The 22,250-nt window shown below is 43.0% G+C and overlaps 1 protein-coding gene across 10 annotated transcripts in view; it reads left to right on the top strand.

Annotated features, from left to right (window-relative positions):
* The window catches only part of huwe1 (HECT, UBA and WWE domain containing E3 ubiquitin protein ligase 1), a 49,758-nt gene that overhangs the window by 15,423 nt on the left and 12,085 nt on the right, over positions 1–22,250 (top strand). For 6 of the 10 annotated variants that reach the window (XM_019877230.1, XM_019877235.1, XM_019877231.1 and 3 more), the window contains 48 exons: positions 1,578–1,728; positions 1,806–1,933; positions 1,997–2,137; positions 2,228–2,333; positions 2,421–2,528; positions 2,612–2,713; positions 2,834–2,914; positions 3,069–3,175; positions 3,362–3,539; positions 3,617–3,708; positions 3,790–4,010; positions 4,139–4,196; positions 4,276–4,452; positions 4,567–4,812; positions 4,979–5,112; positions 5,192–5,304; positions 5,390–5,563; positions 5,664–5,880; positions 5,955–6,077; positions 6,166–6,403; positions 7,233–7,580; positions 7,779–7,901; positions 7,993–8,088; positions 8,201–8,470; positions 10,079–10,231; positions 10,315–10,442; positions 10,564–10,645; positions 10,767–10,943; positions 11,038–11,583; positions 11,670–11,865; positions 11,945–12,112; positions 13,848–13,996; positions 14,077–14,143; positions 14,282–14,505; positions 14,594–14,805; positions 14,891–15,073; positions 16,573–16,745; positions 17,022–17,161; positions 17,268–17,343; positions 17,435–17,533; positions 17,613–17,740; positions 17,826–17,985; positions 18,135–18,366; positions 18,457–18,632; positions 18,731–18,820; positions 19,617–19,777; positions 19,895–19,937; positions 21,721–22,089. In XM_019877230.1, coding sequence (XP_019732789.1) covers positions 1,578–1,728; positions 1,806–1,933; positions 1,997–2,137; positions 2,228–2,333; positions 2,421–2,528; positions 2,612–2,713; positions 2,834–2,914; positions 3,069–3,175; positions 3,362–3,539; positions 3,617–3,708; positions 3,790–4,010; positions 4,139–4,196; positions 4,276–4,452; positions 4,567–4,812; positions 4,979–5,112; positions 5,192–5,304; positions 5,390–5,563; positions 5,664–5,880; positions 5,955–6,077; positions 6,166–6,403; positions 7,233–7,580; positions 7,779–7,901; positions 7,993–8,088; positions 8,201–8,470; positions 10,079–10,231; positions 10,315–10,442; positions 10,564–10,645; positions 10,767–10,943; positions 11,038–11,583; positions 11,670–11,865; positions 11,945–12,112; positions 13,848–13,996; positions 14,077–14,143; positions 14,282–14,505; positions 14,594–14,805; positions 14,891–15,073; positions 16,573–16,745; positions 17,022–17,161; positions 17,268–17,343; positions 17,435–17,533; positions 17,613–17,740; positions 17,826–17,985; positions 18,135–18,366; positions 18,457–18,632; positions 18,731–18,820; positions 19,617–19,777; positions 19,895–19,937; positions 21,721–22,089 — 7,864 coding nt within the window. The remainder of the gene's footprint in view (positions 1–1,577; positions 1,729–1,805; positions 1,934–1,996; positions 2,138–2,227; positions 2,334–2,420; positions 2,529–2,611; positions 2,714–2,833; positions 2,915–3,068; positions 3,176–3,361; positions 3,540–3,616; positions 3,709–3,789; positions 4,011–4,138; positions 4,197–4,275; positions 4,453–4,566; positions 4,813–4,978; positions 5,113–5,191; positions 5,305–5,389; positions 5,564–5,663; positions 5,881–5,954; positions 6,078–6,165; positions 6,404–7,232; positions 7,581–7,778; positions 7,902–7,992; positions 8,089–8,200; positions 8,471–10,078; positions 10,232–10,314; positions 10,443–10,563; positions 10,646–10,766; positions 10,944–11,037; positions 11,584–11,669; positions 11,866–11,944; positions 12,113–13,847; positions 13,997–14,076; positions 14,144–14,281; positions 14,506–14,593; positions 14,806–14,890; positions 15,074–16,572; positions 16,746–17,021; positions 17,162–17,267; positions 17,344–17,434; positions 17,534–17,612; positions 17,741–17,825; positions 17,986–18,134; positions 18,367–18,456; positions 18,633–18,730; positions 18,821–19,616; positions 19,778–19,894; positions 19,938–21,720; positions 22,090–22,250) is intronic. The other 4 variants (XM_019877239.1, XM_019877233.1, XM_019877232.1 and 1 more) reach the window with 4 other exon arrangements.

Below are 22,250 nucleotides of genomic sequence, written 5' to 3'. Positions count from 1 at the left end.
AATAAGTGTGTGCTCATACTTATGCACTATTGGAATAAAAATAGAGTACACATACATTTGTGTGTGCATGTACACGTACGTTTGTGTGTGTGTGTGTGTGTGTGTGTGTGTGTGTGTGTGTGTGTGTGTGTGCGCGCTTACATCTGAGATCAAATTTGCTACAGTGAAAAACCCCCAGTTGTGAAAAAAAATTCTTGCTGTAAACATGATTTCGTTGTAGAGGAGTTTCACTGTAATACATGTATCTCAAATCATTTTTCACCAATGAAATAAATGGAAATGCCATGAAGCCATACCAGCCTGCGCAAAAAAAAAAAAACCAACAGACTTTTTAAAAATAGTACTCTACGATATTGCTCTTTCTAAAGACATATCGTAATAACAAATAGAATGAAAAGAGTTAAACATTTGTGCCTCATGATTATGATTTATTCTTTGCGGGTTCCCTCTGGTGTGTGCGAACTTAATACAGTCATGCATACATTTTCAGTGTACAGCAAAATAGCCGCCCCCAAATATGCATAAACGGATGGATTTTGCTGCTTAATTCATATTCCACAAGCGCTGTATTCATCAGAATACCACGTTTAGGCTGCATAGAAACATACTACAGTGAAACTCCTCTACAACGAAATCATGTTTGCAGCAAGAAATTTTTCACAACAGAGGGTTTGTCACTGTAGCAAATTTGATCTCAGATATAAACACACACACACACGCACACACACACACACACACACACGTTCATTTATTTGACTGTCCGTCGAGCCACAAGCAATTTACTCTGAGCAACTAATCGGATGCATTCCACTCTTGTCTTCCACGGATCTAGCTACAGTATCTACACACATAGACAGTGAGGTCCCTCTTGGCCAATCGGAGGCCAGGATGATGCTCGGTAAGCCAATGGCAGAGCAGCTATGAGAATGTTGCGTTCAGGAAACTCGGAGCTGTGAACGAAATAAAAATCGTTCACTATTCCAGTAAAACTCATGCTATTAGAGTCACTTACATGTCGCCGTTTTGTATCCAATGAGAGTAAATAGCAGCGCGGACAGAGTTATTCCGTAGTATCGAGCGGGACTTGCTTGTGTTTGCGCCATTGCGTGCTTCTGTATGGCTTCCGGGTTGCAGGTAGTGGAAATTTCGGTGTTATGAATTGATCGTTAATGTAACATCATAGTCGAAATTTTAATGCATAGGTTTTCAGTCCGGGTTAAGGAATTTCCTTTTGAAAGAACTCTGTAGATGGGAATATTTACTGTAAACCAGTGTGGTGGTTGCTGTTGCCGTTTCCGAACGAAGCAGTAGAGGTCGCTGTTGGATTAGACTTCGTTGTAGTGAATCTCTTCGTGAGGCAAGAGCAGAGAAAAAGATTTCGTATAACGCAACAGGGTTTTTTTTTTCGTTGTATGGGGGGCAGGAGAGTGGGAATGGTGTTAATGCATGAAGATTTTTTTCACAATAGGGGGTATTTTCGCCCATATAGGTTTCGTTGTAGAGGAGTTTCACTGTATTGTTAAAAAAGTTGATTTGCCCTTTAAGCTTGAGTTTGAAACAAACTCTTGGTACTTCAGGATATCAAGGCGGCATCCCTGCGCACTTTAACCTCCATTGTCCATTTGGAGCGAACACCCAAGCTTTCCAACATCATTGACTGCACCGGCACTGCCTCCTACCATGGCTTCTTGCCCGTGTTGGTGCGCAACTGTATACAGGCAATGATTGGTGAGTATCCCCCTTTGCTAGCAGTTGGCTTGGCACCTCATACTAAGGAGTCTTTCTTCTGAACCTCTCCTTTCCAGATCCTTTGATGGAACCTTACCCACATCAGTTTGCAACTGCATTGTTTTCCTTCCTCTATCATTTGGCCAGCTACGATGCTGGGGGTGAAGCCCTTGTCTCTTGTGGAATGATGGAAGCCCTTTTAAAGGTATACCTACATCTCTTGTCAAAGGAGTTCCTTTTTTCAGCAGCATGATTTTTTACTTCGCAGGTGATCAAATTTCTGGGAGATGAGCAGGACCAGATCACTTTTGTAACGAGAGCGGTTCGGGTCGTGGACCTCATCACCAACCTTGACATGGCTGCCTTCCAGTCACACAGCGGCCTTTCTATTTTCATCTGCAGACTAGAGGTAGAGTGCGTGGGGGTTTGACATGTACAATCATTGAAATGTAAATATTCCTTCTTAACCATTCCCTTCTCCGGCATTTGACGCACACAGCATGAGGTGGACTTGTCAAGAAAAGAGTGCCCATTCGTCATTAAGCCAAAGATCCGAAGGCCAAGGCCTGCTGTCGAGTCTGAAGACATGGACACAGACATGGAGAGTAAGTCAGCTGAAATGAATCACTTTTCAAAATAGTATTGATCATTTAGATTGCAGTTAACATAACATGATTAAATAAATGAAACAGCGTCTGAAGTTGCCATGGAAAGCAGCCCTGGGCCATCAGCGGCTTCTGCTTCCAGACCGGAAATGGAGCAGAGAGCACTGAGCAGCACTGCAAACACGCCCCGTGCAGGTAGACACACGCAGTATAATCTGATGCAAAACAACACAGACACTTTTGAAATATTTCAACTATTTACATGTCCTTTTCTGCAGGCATGCAGTGTATTCCCCAAAGGGCAGCTCTGTTAAAGTCAATGCTGAATTTCCTGAAGAAAGCCATCCAAGACCCTGCCTTCTCTGATGGCATCCGCCATGGTGAGTCATCCTCTACATCCAGAACCGCGCAGCCTAAAGCTCCACCTAAGACCTTTGCATGCAGTTTGCTGCTGCTACTAATCTTTCTGTGGTCACTTTTGTATTTTTTTTTCTTTCAAGTCATGGATGGATCCTTGCCTACCTCACTCAAACACATCATCAGTAATGCAGAATACTATGGACCCTCGCTGTTCCTTCTTGGTGAGTTCTTTTTAGCGCTTCAGAAAATGTTTTATTAAGAAAGCCTTTTAGAATCTTCGAAAGACATTGTTTTGTGCTATCATGTTACTGTTTGTTGTGTTTCCGAACAACAATAATGCTGTTTTTCTTTTCTCCTGTCTCTCTGGGTTTGTAGCAACCGAGGTTGTGACGGTGTTTGTGTTCCAGGAGCCATCCTTGCTTTCCTCCCTGCAGGATAATGGTCTCACTGATGTTATGCTCCATGCCCTTCTCATCAAAGATGTGAGTTATGGCACCTTACTTTGGGACATTCAAAACAAAACAAATGAATACCTTGTTTGTCAGCTGAGTTTGGCTCTAACCAATTTCAAATGCTCAATGTAGCTTCGGGAACATTACCTCTGTGACTGCAAGCAATCGTTAAGTGATGCCCTTTAATGTGCATTCCTAATCTTTCACTTGAATTAGGTTCCTGCTACTCGTGAGGTCTTGGGATCTCTCCCTAACGTGTTCAGTGCGTTGTGCCTGAATGCCCGAGGGCTCCTGTCCTTTGTTCGGTGTCAGCCCTTTGAGCGCCTCTTCAAAGTGCTCTTGTCTCCTGACTACTTACCTGCCATGCGACGGCGACGCAGTTCTGACCCATTGGGTGAGTTGGCTTTTGGTGCCATGTGTTTTCAGTGCCTTTGTAGCTTGCTCGAGTGATACATTTGTCCCTATCTGCAGGGGACACTGCATCAAATTTGGGAAGTGCTGTAGATGAGTTAATGAGACATCAACCAACTTTGAAGACAGATGCCACTACTGCAATCATTAAGGTAGCTTTAAATTTTGAAGATACCTCTTTTGACGTATAATTGTGGCTATACATTCTAATAAAAGTTGAATTGTTGTTTTAGTTATTGGAGGAGATCTGCAATTTGGGCCGAGCTCCAGAGTATGTCTGCCAGAAACCGTCTATCCAGAAAGCTGATGGTACTGTGACTGTGCCACCAGCACGCTCCAGCCATGCTGCCGAAGAAGCTTCAAGTGAGGATGAAGAGGAAGAGGAGGCCCTCCACACATTTAGCCAGCAGCAGGGGGAAGCAGAGAGCAACAGACAGTCAGTGCCACTTGAACTGTATGACACTGGGTTTATATGACAATAGAGCAGCAGCTCTGATACACATTTTGTATCGACGGATGGTTTAAAATTCATTTTGTACTTAGTGTATGTCATTCTTCATTTTAACACATACCTTCTTTCAGGGTGGTGGGAACTGAGGAGCGAATACCTATTCCTTTAATGGATTACATTTTGAATGTGGTGAGTGTTGAGTCTTTGGTGTAAGTCTTTTTTAACTGTTGTAAAACCATGACCGACATGTGATATGGATGTTTTCTAGATGAAGTTTGTGGAATCCATACTTAGCAACAATACGACGGATGACCACTGTCAGGAGTTTGTGAACCAGAAGGGCCTGCTACCTCTGGTCTCTATTCTGGGTTTGCCCAACCTGCCCATAGATTTTCCCACTTCAGCAGCCTGCCAAGCTGTTGCTGGTGTGTGCAAGTCCATTTTGGTGAGTCGAATCTCACTTTTTTACTTTTCTTCCTTTGTGTGAGTCGCTCCAAACAATTGAACTGTTTTAACTGACATCCTGAGCATACTTCCTGCTTTCATTCCATTTATGAAGACACTCTCACATGAGCCTAAAGTACTTCAGGAGGGATTGTGCCAACTTGACACTATTCTGACATCTTTGGAGCCACTACATCGACCAATTGAGGTTCCTGGTGGATCTGTTCTGCTGAGGGAGCTGGCTAATGCTGGCCATGTTACTGATGCCACATTGTCCGCTCGTGCCACACCCCTGCTACATGCGCTTACTGCAGCGCACGCCTACATCCTAATGTTTGTCCACACTTGTCGCGTAGGACAGGTAAATACTGATTTCAGAGTTTATTTGATCCCATTCTCTCTCTCTGGTTTACCAAGTTGTTCAAAACATTGCCCCTCCCCCTCTCAGTTTCAATAGGAAACCATCCCTGCAAATGATGTTTTGATTATGTGTTGGTCATTCTTTGAATGTGTCCGTTTGTCAATAGAGTGAGATCAGGGCAATCTCAGTCAATCAGTGGGGATCCCAATTGGGTTTGACTGTTCTCAACAAGCTGAGTCAGCTCTACTGTTCACTGGTATGGGAGAGTACTGTTCTGCTCTCCCTTTGCACACCTAACAGGTATAAGCACAATTAATTACCTCCTACATTGTATCACCTCCGCCCACTATTACCCACCTAACGCTTTTGTCTTTAATAGTCTGCCTCCAGGCTGTGAGTTTGGGCAAGCGGACATGCAGAAACTCTTACCCAAAGACGAGAAACCCTCTAATAGTGCTACGACAACCACAACACCTGGCTCCAGGAGAACAGGTTTACATAGTCATATATTTCAGCTAAAATCAAAGTTTTTGTGTGCACCTTTGGAACACACTTTGTCATCTATTTTTATCAATAGAATCTGACGTGGCGGAGACTTCTACTGGTGGATTATTGGAGGGCATGGGTTTAGATGGCGATAGCTTGGCTCCCATGGAGACAGACGAAAGCACCTCAACAGACACTAAGTCGAAGTCCAAGCTTACCCCTGCAATGGCGACGCGCATTAAACAAATAAAACCCCTCCTCTCTGGTGAGCTGATCAAGTTTTTTAGCAAAGCTTCTGAACAGATTGAGCTTTCCTGCAATAATGACTGTATGTAATATTTGACTGATGTCTTGACTGCCTTCAGCGTCATCTCGGTTGGGAAGGGCACTTGCTGAACTTTTTGGCCTGCTGGTGAAGTTGTGTGTCGGCTCTCCAGTACGTCAACGTCGTTCCCACCATGCCACAAGCACAGGCACAACACCCACACCTGCAGCCCGAGCCACTGCTTCTGCTCTTACAAAGCTCCTCACTAAGGGTCTGAGTTGGCAGCCCCCACCCTATACACCCACACCTCGCTTCAGGTAAGACCATGTTGCACGAATTGTATATCTTAACAAGTGGTAATTTTCACATAAGTGTTCTTGTGCTTTCACAGGCTGACTTTCTTCATCTGCTCTGTTGGCTTTACATCTCCTATGCTGTTTGATGAGAGGAAGTACCCATACCACCTCATGCTGCAAAAGTTTTTCTGCTCTGGTGGACATGATGCCCTGTTTGAGTAAGTTGAGCATACAGCTATGAACTTGTATCGATTCTAATTTCATATATAACATGAATTTCAACACTTGGGTATTTTTTTTGGGTAGGACGTTTAACTGGGCCCTGTCAATGGGTGGAAAGGTTCCTGTGTCTGAGGGTCTGGAGCATACTGAATTACCAGATGGGACAGGAGAGTTTCTGGATGCTTGGTTGATGCTGGTGGAGAAGATGGTAAATCCGAGCACTGTGCTAGACTCTCCACATTCACTGCCAGCAAAGATGCCTGGGGTCACACCAACCACACCCCAGTTCAGTGCACTTCGGTTCCTCATAGTAACCCAGAAGGTAAGTTTTCTTTAGCTGTGCAATGCAACGAAGTCTTGTCAGCATTGTACTTGCCATTTTGAACGCACATTTATTAACGTCATATTCTTTGATGGTGGCACAGTTACCAACTGGTTAGCAAATTTGCCTCACTTTTCAGAGGTTGAGGTTTTGAAACAGGGCTCCGGCCTTTTTGTCCATCAGGAGACTGCACCTAACAGCACGTAATGTAGTTTTGCGCTGTTCGAGGATGCATGCCAACGTCATGTGTGACCCAGATCCGGCCTGTCGTCTGATATGAGCAGTACAGTCTGACAAAAAAAAAAATCACAGTGTTCAACAAAACATTTGGCCATCTTTCATCTTTGCGTTTTGGGTTGGTAACGGTTTGGTTAATGGCTAAAAATTGCTACGTTGGTGTTTATTCTGTCGGTGTTTGAAAGTGGATTGGGAGTCCATCAGTGACGCACAGACGGACCTTCCGTCTTTACGGACTGCCCATCGCTGAATACTGTCACTTTTAATGATATGGTGAGAACATGTAAACTCCACACAGGAAGGCTGAAGCCCCAATTTGAACCCATAACCTCTGCACTATTAAGTACGTGTGTTCACAAGTCATCCGCCATCATCAGTCATCCTCAGATATTATCGGATGGTAGGAGTAAACATGTAAAAAAAAAAAAAAAAGTGTGTGTGTGTGTGTGTGTGTGTGTATGTGTGTGTGTGTATATATATACACACACACACACACACACACACCTTTTTTTTTTTTTTTAATCCACAGTGTGAAATAGCAATCTGGTGACAACCATGATGTTGGTAACAAATATTAAGTCTGTCTTTTAAGGCTGCGTTCAGCTGCATCCGCAGCCTGTGGAATAGGAAGCCGCTGAAAGTTTATGGAGGCAGGATGGCTGAATCCATGCTGGCCATCCTTTGCCACATCCTGCGGGGGGAGCCAGTTATCCAGGAGCGCCTGGCCAAGGAGAGAGAGGGCACAACACGTCCAGATGATGAGGGGGCTCCTTCTTCTTCCCTGGGAACAAATGCAGCCCCTGGTGTAGCTACAATCAGCGGAGAGACGGCAGCAGCCACGCCCCCAACTGCTGGAGTGCCACCTGGCGGATCAGCTGAGGAGTCAACCAATTCCACTCCAAGACGTGACCCCCAGATTAACCAGGCACAGCTTACACAGGTATGTCAGATTTTATTTTTGAGGCACTTGAGTCAGCATGCAAATCTAAATTTGAAATTCAGTTCTTGAGTTTGTATGGTACTTCAGAGCCATTAAACAAATTTTATCTCCATTTATTTATTTATTTGTTTATTTTTTCCTCGGTTGTGAACATAGGTTTTTCCTGTTACAAAATAAAAGTAATATTTTATATTTTAGCTGATGGATATGGGTTTCTCAAGAGAGCACGCCATGGAGGCCTTATTGAACACAAGTACCATGGAGCAAGCCACAGAATATCTTCTGACGCATCCCCCTCCTCACCTTGGGGGAGCAGTAAGGGTAATCATGTCTTGACACAATCAGCACACACTTTTGAAATAATCATCATTCCAACTAAGGCGACTGGCAATGTTGATCGTTGTTGGTCTAGGATCTTTCCATGTCTGAAGAGGACCAAATGATGAGAGCAATTGCGATGTCACTTGGCCAGGAAGTCAGCATGGAGCAACGTTCCGACTCCCCTGAGGTGCGTTTTTCTTGCTGCTCAAAAGTGTGTTCAAAACCTGACCATTGGCCGGTAGGGGACATGTCATGAATGAATAGTCAGGAGACAAGTTGCTGATGAAATGATCTCTTAGGAAGCAGCACGTCGGCGCGAGGAGGAGGACAGGAGAGCCAGGGAGCGAGCGGAGGAGGAGGAGGCACGCTGTTTGGAGCGCTTCATGGAGGCTGAACCCCTGGACCCGCAAGAGCTGCATGCCTTCACAGACTCTATGCTCCCTGGATGCTTCCACCTTCTGGATGAGCTGCCTGACACGGTCTACCGGCTCTGTGACCTGTTGATGACTGCCATCAAGCGGAGTGGCCCTGAGTACAGAGACCTCATCCTTGGCCAGGTCGTCGATCAGGTCAATGATTTCAATTTTCATGATTTCTTATGCTTATCCTTTCTCTCAATTTTTTTTTTTATTTCATATCAGTGTTTATTATGTTCAAATACCGTATTTTCCAGACTATAAGTCGCAGTTTTTTTGTAGTTTGACTGGGGGGGCGACTTATACTCTGGAGCGATTTATGGGTGAAATTATTAACACATTATTATATCATTTCACATGTTATTTTCACATGAAACTGCGAGACGGCCGCTCTAGACCTGTGTTGATAAAACCACGATGAGTCTGACGTAAGCGACGTAGAAGAGGAAGCGCTGCATCTTCTACCTCCGGAGTTGGTGGAGTTGCTTTAAAGTGACATAGAGCAGGGGTCCCTAACCGCCGGTCCGCGGACCGGTACCGGTCTGCGGAGCATTTGGTACCGGGCCGCACAGAAAGAACTTGCCTTAATTCCGGTTTATTTATTTCGGAAAACGAAAGTTGTTCTATTTTGAAAAACTACCGGATTCTCCGTTACATCTGTCTGTGTCACACTTGACACACATCAAGCCACGCTTCTCCGTCACGTGACCGATTACTTCAAAACAAAACACAGGAGCTCGCAAAATGAGTAAAAAAACTGCTGGAGATCGCAAATGACGGCTGCCTTAAAAGTACGGTCGAGACAACTGGATTAAAGTTATGGCTGAATACTCTGAGATCGCCACAATATCACTGTTGCTATTTCCGACATCCTACCTGTGTGAGGCGGGGGGTTTCTGCAGCAACGGCGACGAAAACAAAATTACGAAGTAGACTGGACATAAAGCACAACACACTTGGGGTGTCATTGTCTCCTATTACCCCGAGATGGGACCGTCTGGTTGCAGAAAATCAAGCTCGGTGCTGTGGTGAGTCGTCATTTTCACGCACTTTGAATTTGCGTTGTATCGTATTTTGAAGGCATTAAACATTGCCATAGCGATAAGAGTGTTGCGACCGGATTAGATGCTCCTTATATTTCGAAAACGCCACAGTTTTCATGCAGCTCATACCATATTATTTCCACCACACCTTAAATGCCGGTCCCTGAAAATATTGTCTGACATAAACCGGTCCGTGGGGCAAAAAAGGTTGGGGGCCCCTGACATAGAGGATGAAGATTCCATTGGATTTAGTGATTTGGAGTGACATTGATGGTTTGGTGAACTTGTTAGCATGTTCTTTATGCTATAGTTATCTGAATAACTCTTTTAATATGTTACCTGAACATACCAGGCACGTTCTCAGTTCGTAGTTTATGCGTCATGTAACGTTAGCATATTGTACACTTATTCAGCGTGTTGTTTTCTATTTATTTATTTTTTTTAATTGCCTTTCAAGATGACATGTCTGTTCTTGGGGTTGGATTTTATCACATAAATTTCCCCCCCAAAATGCGACTTATACTCCAGTGCGACTTATGTATGTTTTTTTGTTCTTTATTATGCATTTTATGGCTGGATCGACTTATAGTCCGGAAAATACGGTAGTCAAATTTGAAGTTTGGTGATGCACCTGTATACTTGTATAGAAACACTTTTGAGCAGATGAGCCATTAAATGATTCAAACCATCGTGTGAACATTGTTTGGATGTATTTTAGGTGTGGGATGCAGCGGACGTGTTGATCAAGGCAGCTGTGCCTCTCACTACAAGTGATACGAAGACTGTGTCTGAATGGACTAAACAAATGGCCACACTACCCCAGGCATCAAAGCTGGCCACTCGCATTCTGCTGCTCACGTTGTTATTTGAGGTAACTAGAATGTTTTTACAGCAGCACAGCAAATTTTATATCCCAGGCAATGATCATTTTTGTTTTGTTTTTTTTCTCTAAAGGAACTGAAGCTCATGTGTACCACAGTGGTCGAAAAGAGTGGCATTCTGGATTTGTTGATTAAGCTGCTTGAAGTGGTACAGCCCTGTCTGCAGGCAGCAAAAGAACAGAAAGACATACAGACACCAAAGTGAGTTTCCAAGGGCTCCAAATAGCCTTTGACATAAAGAACAACTGCATAACCAAATGAATACAAAAATGCTGAAACTTGGTCATTTTTCTACATGAACTGCAATATTCACTGTCTGCAGGTGGATTACACCAGTCTTGTTGATTATTGACTTTTATGAGAAAATGGCAGTATCTTCAAAGCGCAGATCACAAATGAACAAGGTAAAAAAATTGAGCTGCTTCATAAATGATAGTTGCACTATATGTGAGCTACGTTAAGCTTTGAGTGTGGTGTACAATCCGTGGGTACTACTAATAAATTGCACTGGTAATCTCTCTTCAGTATCTTCAGCCGAATGGGAATAACTGGAGATGGTTTGATGACCGCTCAGGCCGTTGGTGTAGTTACAGCGCTTCCAACAACAGCACTATTGACTCTGCATGGAGGGCTGGGGAGAGCAGTGTTCGCTTCACAGCTGGACGCAGGCGATACACAGTTCAGTTTAACAACATGGTGCAGGTATGCAATAATGCATTGTACAAAAATTGGGGATAACCTCTTGAACTTCAATATGGGTTCCTTTCTAATCTAATTACAATAATCGTTGGTGTAGGTAAATGAAGAGACTGGTAACCGGAGGCCAGTGATGTTGACTGTTCAGAGACTTCCACGCTTGGCCAAACCAGCCAAAACCAGCTGCGTAACAGACTCTGAGAGAGAAGACGGAGACCGGTGCAAAGCCGAAGAAACTCAGGCTGACCTTGACATTGGGGTGGCAGTGGAAATGAGTGCCCCCAAGGATGTTTCCAGCCATCTTAAGGAGGTGACCTCTGGCTCCGCATCTTCCCAGGAGTCGGACTCTTTGCAAGGCTCGGACATCATCGGCCTGAGTGACGACATGACCACCGTTCTCATCCGCGCTTGTGTCAGCATGATTAGTGTCCCGGTGGACCCAGACACCCTCCATGCTACACTGCGACTCTGTTTGCGTTTGACGCGAAATCACCACTATGCCATGATGTTTGCTGAGCTGAAGAGCACCCGAATGATTCTTGGACTCACACAAACCTCTGGTTTCAATGGCTTCACACCTCTTGTTACCCTGCTCTTCAGACACATTATTGAAGATCCAGCTACTCTTCGGCATACTATGGAAAAGGTTTGAGTCCCTTCTCATTTTCCTTATTTTTCTTACTGCGTGAGTTCTGTCAATATATATTTTAAAGAGTTCATCTGTTGCTACAGGTGGTGAGATCCGCAGTGACCAGTGGAGCAGGTAGCACCACCTCAGGAGTGGTGTCAGGCAGCCTTGGTTCAAGGGAAATTAATTATATCTTGCGTGTCCTTGGCCCGGCTGCCTGTCGTAACCCAGAGTGCTTTGCGGAAACTGCCAGCAATTGTGTCCGCATTGCTCTCCCTGCACCCCGTGGAGCTGGCACAGGTGAATTATAATTTCATAGGGCTGTCCATTTGTTTTGCTGACCTGCATTCCTTCAGTTTGGTTTTCTGTCTTTCCGTAGCCTCTGATGACGAGTTTGAAAACCTTCGTATTAAGGGGCCAAATGCCGTGCAGCTGGTGAAAACGACTCCTCTGAAATTGTCCCCACTACCTTCTATTCCGGAAACTATCAAGGAGGTCATATATGATATGCTCAACGCCTTGGCAGCGTATCATGCGCCAGAAGAACGTAAGTTTTTTTTTTTTTTTTTTTGTTTTGGTTTTTTTAAACTTTTTAATGGGGTGTTCTAGGGCTGCAACAAATATAGCGGTGTCAAATTATCGCATTAATTGCAAATAATTAGTCATATTTAGCATGTTATGTTTTAAATAATTAGTCATATTTAGCATGTTTTAATTGCGTTAATCTAAATTTGAATCTCTAACTTTGTTTCTGTAGGTGGGGTGCCTTTTTATAATATCCCTTTTTATGTGTTGGCTTCCTGTGTTCGGGTTGTTGAGGGTGGGGAAAAGATGGTCAGTCACAGCCTGATGCGGACATTGACTGACTGTCATTATGTTTGGGCTTGTTTAGCATAAGATGATAGGCTGCCATTGGAGTTGGGAGGGCCAGGTAAGCAGCGGAGAGGTGAAAATGGAGGAGCATGTGAAAGTTCTCGGCCCAATGAATGGAAAATTTACATTCCAAAAACGCCCTGACGGCACTATTGATAAAGGTAGAGTGTTGTGCCTAATTTGTAAGAAGGAATTTGCTTACCACAGAAGCAGCTCAAGTTTAGCCTACCACATCAATGCAAAGCACCCATTCGCGAGTGCAGCCACAGCTAACGTTAGCACCGAAACCGTTAGCAATATAGTGAGCCATAGCAAAGCTCTTCGCCAAACTAAACCCCAGTACACCCCGCGTACGAGGCATGAAGTCAGCATTGCTGCTGTTTCCTCTGTAGCCTACGAGAAGTCATTGATGTTTATTTCAGCACTTTATTTTGTAATGATTAACAGTGTTATTTCTGAAGTACAAATTTACAGCACTGTGATTTAAGGGTCTATTTTATTTCTTTTTTTTTTTTATCTGAAGCAAGTTCAGTGTTCAGTCCTTGTATTGCTCTTTTTGATATGTGAACCTAAGCACTTTTTATGGACCTGATATTTTATTTTTATTTTGTAATTATTTGGAGATTTACAAAAACAAACAAAATGGTGATATTCACCCTGGTAGTCGAAACTAAAGGTTGCAGGTAGGATTTGGGACTAGTCTCAACTACGGCAGAAAGTGAAATGCTAGGACTGCATCTGTTCGTCTGTTTAAAAACAATAAAATACTTTATAATGCCACCTTTTTTTTTTGTCTTTTGATCTACCTCAATAATGTAATGAATTTAAAATGAAAATAGGGGTTTTCTCATCAAATCCAAATGTTGGGATCATTTAAAAAGAAAAAATGTCTTCAATGTGTTTTCTGCAAACCAGGACATGCTTGCGCAACAGCATGGCGATACTCGCCGGTACAGAAAATGTAAACATCCTGAGCTGATTCAATACAGGCTGCAACCTGCAGTTAGAATGTTTTGTAATGCCCCACAAGTGGTCAACGAGAGACACAACCACCTAGTAGTGGATTGAACAAAACAAGTCAACACATAAGGACATTGAATCACTTTCTGCCATGACAACTGATACCCAGTGAATCAATGCGCAGTCTGCGCCAACAGCCAACTACATGCACACGGCACTCACCAGGCCAAGCTCCGTCCCCTAAAACCCCACACATTTAAAGTACGACACTGTAGCGTGCACGCATAATTTGTCATAATGTAAAATTGTTTGATTAATCGATAGAGTAATCGGTAAATTTTGCTGTGAAAATATTAAATCGTTCACTTGCAGCACCCCTTCTGTCATCACATTCAGTGTCAGTTATTTGAACTTAATCGTGAAACTTTTTGTTGTTTTTGTGGTCATAGCTGAGCGTCCAGAAGAACGTGTTGCAGCTGTTCCTGGTAGCCAAGACCTTTGCCAGATTTTGCAGGATGTCGGTGATGATGTTTACCAACAGTACCGTCTCACTCGACAGGGCAGCGACTTTGACTCCCAGTCTGCATTCCATATCAATGTGAGCTTTATCAATGATCAGAAACATTTCAGTTGGTTGCAGTGAGACCGTATAAGTCATAATGGGTACCTTTTTCCTAGACTCAAGTTTTTGCTGCGGATGGAGGTGTGGCAGAGTCGCCCCAGTCTGGCACACCGCAAGGAGAAGGTGAAAACAGATATTATAGATATTGTAGTCTCCTCACAAAGCAGCCTTTAATTAAAAAAAGTAGACCTTTTTTGACTATTTGGATTGTGTCATTTAACTTATGCGAGATTGATATATAGATTGCATAAATGTCCTTAGCCTCTACACCTGAAGAAATGCGGGAGGAAAAAAAGGAGCAGGAGGGAGATAAAAGCAGCAGCTCAGAGGAGGCAAAAGCTGCAAAGGTAAAGGCAAGCAAACCCCTCATGCCTACCTCCACCATCCTGAGACTGCTGGCTGAACTGGTGCGCTCCTATGTTGGCATTGCCACCCTAATAGCCTCTTACTGCTACACTGCAGGACAGTCAGAGCTTATTAAAGAGGTGGGTGAAAAAAAAAAAATTCTGCTTTGTGGTGTCTTTCCTTTTAGTCCAAGTTTTCTCTTCACTTCTTACATGTCTATTCCAACAGGATTGCAGTGTGTTAGCTTTTGTGCTCGACCACTTGCTACCTCACACCCAAAATTCAGAGGACAAGGACACCCCAGCATTGGCCCGTCTTTTCCTTGCTAGCCTAGCAGCCGCTGGCACTGGCACCGATGCTCAGGCTGCTTTGGTTAATGAGGTGAAGGCTGCCCTTAGTCGAGCCTTAGGAATGACAGAAGGTGCTGAAAAACATGCTAGGTAAGCGCGATTTGTTACAAATGCACTCTGATGGTATTAAAAAATTGGTGATGAAAACGTCCGCCTACCAATCTGTCTCCCACAGGCTTCAGGCAGTTATGTGCATAATCAGCACCATCATGGAATCATGTCCCTCCACGTCCAGTTTCTATAGCACAGCAGCAGCCAAGACGCAACACAATGGCATGAATAATATCATACGGCTATTTCTTAAGAAAGGACTGGTCAGCGACTTGGCCCGTGTGCCTCACAGCTTGGATTTGTCAAGGTATACGATTCTTATTTTGAAGTTGACCTTCTTACCACCTTGGCGGCATTTTATTGTCATTTATCGCACAAACAAATGTTGCTTCCGTTTGATCCACAAGGTCAATTTCATCTCCTAGGTGAAAAGGTCAAGCTGCTAAAATATGTACCAATCAATTGAGCTACCGTATTTTCCGGATTATAAATCTCTCCGGAATATAACTCGCACCCACCATCAAATGCAAAATAAAGAAGGTAAAAACATGTCGCATTTTGAGGGGAAATGTATTTGATAAAATCCAATACCAAGAACAGACATGTCATCTTGAAAGGCAATTTAAAATAAAAATAAAATGGAGAACAACAGGTTGAATAAGTGAACGATATGCTAACGTTACATGACGCATAAACAACGAACCGGGAATGTGCCTGGTATGTTCACGTTACATATTAAGAGGTATTCAGATAACTATAGCATAAATAACACGCTAAAAAGTTTACCAAACTATCAATGTCACTCCAAATCACTAAAGCCAATGAAATCTTCAACACCACCAACTCTGGAGGTAGAAGATGCGGCGCTCCTCTTCTGAGTCGCTTACCTCGGACTCATCGTCGACTTATCAACACAGGCCTCGAGCGCCCTCTTGCGGTTTAATGTGAAAATAATGAGTGAAATGATGATATAATAATGTGTTATTAATTTCATACGTAAATCGCTCGAGTATAAATCGCATCCCCAGCCAAACCATGAAAAAAAAATGGTGATTTATAATTCGGGAAATGCGTTAATTAAAATTCGGTGGGTGATAGCTCCCAAGCCCCTGCTCCGTTTGTTTGAGATTTTGTGTTGTGCCATCACTCTCAACAAGTACAAGTTTCATGAAATTCAATATCCACTTGGTTAACACCAGATTTTTCGTTTGTTTGTTTATTGTAGTAAAGATTAATTGATGAAAAATACATTAGAAAAAAAATCTTGAGAAAAAAGAAATCGAATCGAATCGCAATTGTAATGTCCTGGTCGAAAAAAGTGATTTTCCATAATTGTTCAGCCCAAGTGCAGAAACACTGAGCATTGGTTATGAGTATTGAAAAACTAATAATAGTTTTGAGGCATACATGTTTGTGTTGACCAACTTTGGTGGTTGAAACAATGGAGGTGGTCAACTTATGTATAAGTAAGATTTTATGATTTTGAACCAGTCTCAAAACAAACTAACATTGAGAAATAAATAAAATTAAACAATGACTCTTGTGGAAAAATCACAATCACGGAACCAACAAAATAGATGTGCTTGTAGTCGGGAGATGTGCATTATGTACTGTAGCAATTGGGAACATTGTGAAGTTGGTCACATGGAATTAGTCTTGAATGTGACTTGGATTAAAATGCGGAAACCCTAAAGATTTTCAGAGCAAATAAGCCTTTGTATAAGTTTAGGTGGTATTTTTGTGTACACCATTTGCTGTAAAGTATGGTTGAGCAATTCCTAATAATTTACATTTGATCTTGTTTAGCCCCAACATGGCCAACACAGTGAATGCTGCCCTTAAGCCTCTGGAGACTCTGTCTCGCATTGTTAATCAGCCCAGCAACTTGTTTGGGAGTAAAGGATGTTCCAACAAGAACAAGACCGAACATGACACAGCGGGTGCTGCAAGGGATAGCAACAGCAACACGCAAGATCAAGGTATCCCCGAACTCAACCTGGCACACAAGATGGTTTGGTTCACAGAAGACACAGCAGACTATCTTATGATTAAACTCTGTCACATATGTGACAGGCTGCCCACATAAAATACATACACTAGTTGAGTTTTGGGAACAAATATCATCCAGTTCTGATTAAATTGCTGCTTTTGTGCCCTCTATCGCTTTATCTCCCTCCCGCCACAGGATGCTGATTATTGAATTCCTGCCAGATTTGGAAAGATATGTTACTGATGTCTCTGGCATCTGTTTACAGGAGAATCTGGGGAAGCGGAACCAGTTGAGGGCAACCACAGGGTGCAGGGAGCAGACAGTGACTTGATGGATGGAGAAACAGAGGGTGATACGGTGGTCATTGCTGGTCAACCAGAGGTTCTCAGCACGCAGGCTATGCAGGTGAGTAGCATTGTTTTGTACAGGATATTTACTTAGATTTCACTGCATCATGTAAACAACATGGAGTTGCTGCCCATGCCATGACGATATTGACATATGCATGAAGGTGGAGAATGAGTTGGTGGATCTGATTGATGAGCTACTCGAGAGAGATGGCGGTACTGTCAATAGTACAATCATAGGTAAGCCTTAATGAGAGGTCCGCATTTATTTGTGCGGGTGAAATGATCAGAAAGCAAAGAATTCTTTCCCGATTTTCATGTTGTATTTCAGTCGGGCAAAGTGCTGAGGATGAATCTCAAGAAGATGTGCTGATGGAAGAGGCCCCCTCCAATATTAGCCAGGCATCCACTCTTCAGGCAAACCGAGAAGGTGAGTGTGGGGAGAAGACTGTTTTAATAATTAGCACACTGTAAAATGTGCTCTGGTTACAATTCGCCTCTATGATTAGATTCTATGAATATCCTGGAACCAGAGGATGAGGAGCACACACAAGAGGAAGACTCTAGTGGCAGCAATGATGATGATGACAGCCAGGATGAAGAGGAGGAAGAGGAGGAGGACGAGGAAGAGGATCCGGTTTGGAGCAATATATGGCTTTATAAAGTGTTGACTCAAATAGTGTTATTTGTAAATAAACTTATGACTGCCACTTGCTCTCAAGGATGATGAGGAAGGAGATGAGGATGATGATGACGAAGGTTCAGAGATGGAGTTGGATGAGGATTTCCCTGACATCAATGCTGCGCCTCATATCCGCTTTGAAAGATTTGACAGAGATGATGACCTCATCATCGAGTTTGACAACATGTTCTCCAACAATGGTTAGGAGACAGACCTGTTTTCACTTGTAATATTTGAATCAGAAATGGTTAGTTGCTAACATAGACATGGGAAACGTCATTAACACAAATGCTTAAACTATATTGCAGATCTGTTCCCTAATGTCTACCTACATTTTCTCTTCTTCCATCAGCTGACATCCCTCCATCGCCAGGCAACATCCCGAGCTCCCACCCGCTTATGGTGCGCCACGCTGACCACGGTTCCCTCACCCTAGGCGTAGCAGGCACAAGCAGCCGCCTGGCACAAGGCATGGGCCGCAGCCAGCGGACGCTTAGGCAGCTCACTGCCAACAGTGGGCACACCATCCACGTCCACTACCCTGGAAACCGCCAGCCCAACCCTCCACTAATCCTGCAGAGGTAAGAGTTGAGTTGTTTATTGATGTTTGAGCTCTTCCAGAGCAGCAGTATTCTAGTTTGTCAACATTTCCGCTCCTTAACCACATGTAGATTGCTGGGCCCCAGTGCTGCTGCAGACATTTTACAGCTGTCCAGCTCTCTGCCTCTGCAATCTCGTGGTCGAGCTCGTCTTTTGGTCGGAAATGAGGATGTCCACATCATTGCTCGTTCCGATGACGAATTTGACGACTTCTTCCATGAGCAGAGCAGCACGGGGGGTCAAGCGGGTGAGATCACTCAAGCTTTTTTTGTTGTTGTTGTTGTATGGTCTTTTCGTTAAGAAGTTACTGTAACTGTTTCATGTTGGATTTTTGTTTCTGCCTAGGCACCCTCTCAAGCATTCCTACCGCCTTAACGAGATGGACGGATGAGTGTAAAGTGCTGGATGCTGAAAGCATGCACGATTGTGTCGCAGGTAAATATTAAAAATGTTGAAGTGATGATGCTTACATGATTCAGCATGCTGCTGCATTGAAAGCTGTGTCACCATTCGTGTTGTGGACAAGACCACACCAACCAAGGCCAAGACATTATCGAGACTGGAGTAGTGAGACCAAGACAAGATCCACGACTTTTGAATGTCGAGACCGAGACAAGACCATGACTGTATATATCAAAGGGAAAAAAATAAAACTGATCAAAATGACCACTATCTTCTTTTTTCCCCTATTACATTTGCAACAACAACAAATTCAGCTAAATAGTACAATGAAGCAAACCTTACATTGTATACAATTTTTCTGGTGCTTGGTGTCTCTGGTTGTCTTCATCCACTCTCTATGGCACTACAGGCAACACTGGGAAGGCAGTGCAGCACCTGCATTCTCCTGTTTCTCACTGATCACAGTAGCCTGGTCTTGACTGGTCTTGGTCAAAAATCCTGAGTTCGCCCTGTCCGAGACCAGGACAAGACCGAGTAAAAATGCATTCGGTTCAGAGATAAGACAAAGACCATTTAGAAAGTGCTCTTGAGACCCAGACTGATCCTGAAATAGAATTACTCGTCTGCAAATGTTCTGGAGTGTATTTGCGATGGCGAACAGACAAGAATCGGAGACCGATGCTCTTAATAACTTGATAAAGATGAGGGATGCATAATTTTATGTTGGAATTTGTCGATGATTAGACGACGATTGAAGACTATGCATTTGGGCATAGTCTTTAAATAATAGCATCAACCAAAATGAAGTGGTTATATGTCTTGTTTTCAGTTGTGAAGGTGCCAATCCTGCAGCATCTGGAAGGTCTGCGAGATGAGGAGTTAGAAGAGCGGAGGGAGAAGCGGAGGCGCCAGCTGGCTGAGGAGGAAGAGACCAAGCAAAACGAGCGGAGGGCCTCTGGAGCAGAGCAGACCCGGGAACAGAGCTTGCAGGTAGGTTTGCACATTGCAATGCATTGCTGAATTTATAATACACATCCGGACATGACTTGATTAATTTGCAACAACAAGCAGTCACGTTTTCTTTGTTTTCTGCTTTCGTGTCTGTAGGGTTCTGGATTGGGGACAATTAATGGCGCAGAAAACACTGCAGGTACTGACTTGTTGAAAAGGTTTCACAATTTTTTCTTTTGATTGAAATGGTTCCATCTGAAAGAAATCACAAGGCATCAGGAGTCAGCAATGCGTGCTCTGGGATGAGGTAGTAGTTTGTATAGTTTTAGGATCACACCAGATCTGGGAGATAACTATACAGTCTACTGTCTTTCTTAGGGCAGCGCCACAACATCTTGGCCATATCATGTGCAGGAAAAGATCTGCTCTCTGAATACATGCATCTCATTATTTTGAAGCTGGTTGTGCTGTGGTGAGGTAGTAAGTTGTGTTGTTGTTGGGGAACAGGATTGTACACCCCGTTCAGGAGATAACTATACAACTTACTGCCTTCCTCAGTAGAATTATTTGACGTGTTGATATTCCTCCTGTATTTATGTGTTAGATGAAACTTTCGCCTAAAATTGAATGTGAAACCATTTGGGCCATCTACAAAGAAAGCATGATGGCTGCTCTCTGACACAAGTTGGCTTCGGAACCCTTTCCAGGGTCATTATGGGGACTTTGACTCTCATTATGAGAGCTGTCAGTTACTATTTTGGTGACCTCTAATATAGTTACTCAGGAGATTTAAGAAATGTTAGGAAAAGCTCTGTGTGATGCAGTTCACTTCAGTTTTGATAAAAATAATTACATTTCTAAAGACAGTATAATTGATGCAACACTTACGTTGTGCAAGTGGTCAGCATGTTGTGGCTTGTGATGGTACATTTATTCAAGAAAGAGAGAGTCAAAATGCTCTATATTACTAAAGGTATTCGCTCACCTTCCTTGACTCACATATGAATTTGACATCCCATTATTAATCCATCGGGTTCAATACGAAGTCGGTCCATCATTTGCAGCTATAACATTGTCAACTCTTCTTGGATGTCGCCTACTAGGTTCAAAGTATATTCATATAATATATTAAATATAAGTTAATAAATATAATACCAGTAATGTTTTATTTTCACTAACATTTCTTATTTGATTTTAACTTTTGATCTGCACAATAAATGTCCAAATGAGAATACAGTAGATTTTTAAAAACAGCTTTGCCAAAGGACCACACAGCTCATTCAGAAAATCTAACTTCAAAGTGAAACTTACATTTGTTCTTGAAATAGCCCCACTGAAAATGTTTCTAGACAAGCTAATAGTTTGCTGCTATGCACGATGTGAATTTAAAAAAAAAGATTAAGTAAAAAAAAAGGAAACAATTTGCTCATTTGTTAGATTGTCATATTTTTGTTTAATAAAACCTTTGCCTCAAGTGCCTGGAAGTAACTTACAAAAATGTACTTCACAAAATAGTCAATGAATAGCAAAAGTGTTCCTCATTTAGTCTTGGACAACAGTGTTGTACATGAAAATGCACCAGAATCAGATTTCTTGTTTGTTCTGAATGGGCTCAGTTTGTGATGAACTGATATTTAGAACTTACCAAAGTATTTTTTTAATTTCTAAGTAACAGTTGTAATGGCTTCAAAGGCTGTGCGACAGAAGGTAGCCATGTTTTTTTTTTTTTTTGTGCTAATGTCACTCTCCAGAATATCAGAAATATTAGTCAGCGGTCCTATTGTGTGTTTTGTCACCTTTTTCATCTAATTTTCCTCACTGTTGAATTGTGTGTGTGTGTGTGTGTGTGTGTGTGTGTGTGTGTGTGTGTGTGTGTATATATATATATATATATATATATATATATATAAAATTTATTTTTTCTTATGTTAATATCTAAACACACTGTGATTTCCCATATTTTTGTCTTTTTTTTTTTTTAGAGGGTGAGCAGTCTCAAGGAGGTGCAGTATCTTGTCTGGACCCACCCAGACTGTCAGAAGGCTTCCTCACTGCTCCCCCTTCTGGAGAGGTTACTCCCACTACCCCAGCTCCCCATGAACAGGCCCTAGTTTCCTTGGAAACTGCAATTAATCAACAGGTCCACCAACCGATAGCTGGCCTGCTGTTGGCCGAGTCGCATGCCGGCTCATTGGCGGCTCTGGCAGGCCTGCCGCCCTTGTCTGCAAGTGACAGGCCTAGTAGTGAAGCAGAAGCATCTCAGATGGAAATGTCCCCAGCACCCACAATCGGTGAGAGAGCCGTAGGAGGTGGTGGTGGTGGTGGAGAATTGTTGGAAGAAGGCAGGGAAGGTAGACTAACTCTCTTACAAATTATCCATGAGTAAGGGTGCATTCATAATTTAAATCAACAGTGCTTAGTTGTAACCAGTCAAGTTTTCAGAACACAATCTCAACTCAGGTTGACAGTGAATAGAATACTTTATGACAATCTCTTACCGTTGGCAAACTCC

The sequence above is a fragment of the Hippocampus comes genome, unplaced genomic scaffold (genome assembly GCF_001891065.2).
Source record: "Hippocampus comes isolate QL1 unplaced genomic scaffold, H_comes_QL1_v1.1 scaffold167, whole genome shotgun sequence".
Lineage (NCBI taxonomy): Eukaryota > Metazoa > Chordata > Actinopteri > Syngnathiformes > Syngnathidae > Hippocampus > Hippocampus comes.
Note: the sequence above shows the minus strand (reverse complement) of the source record. Positions and strands in the feature narration are given on the sequence as shown.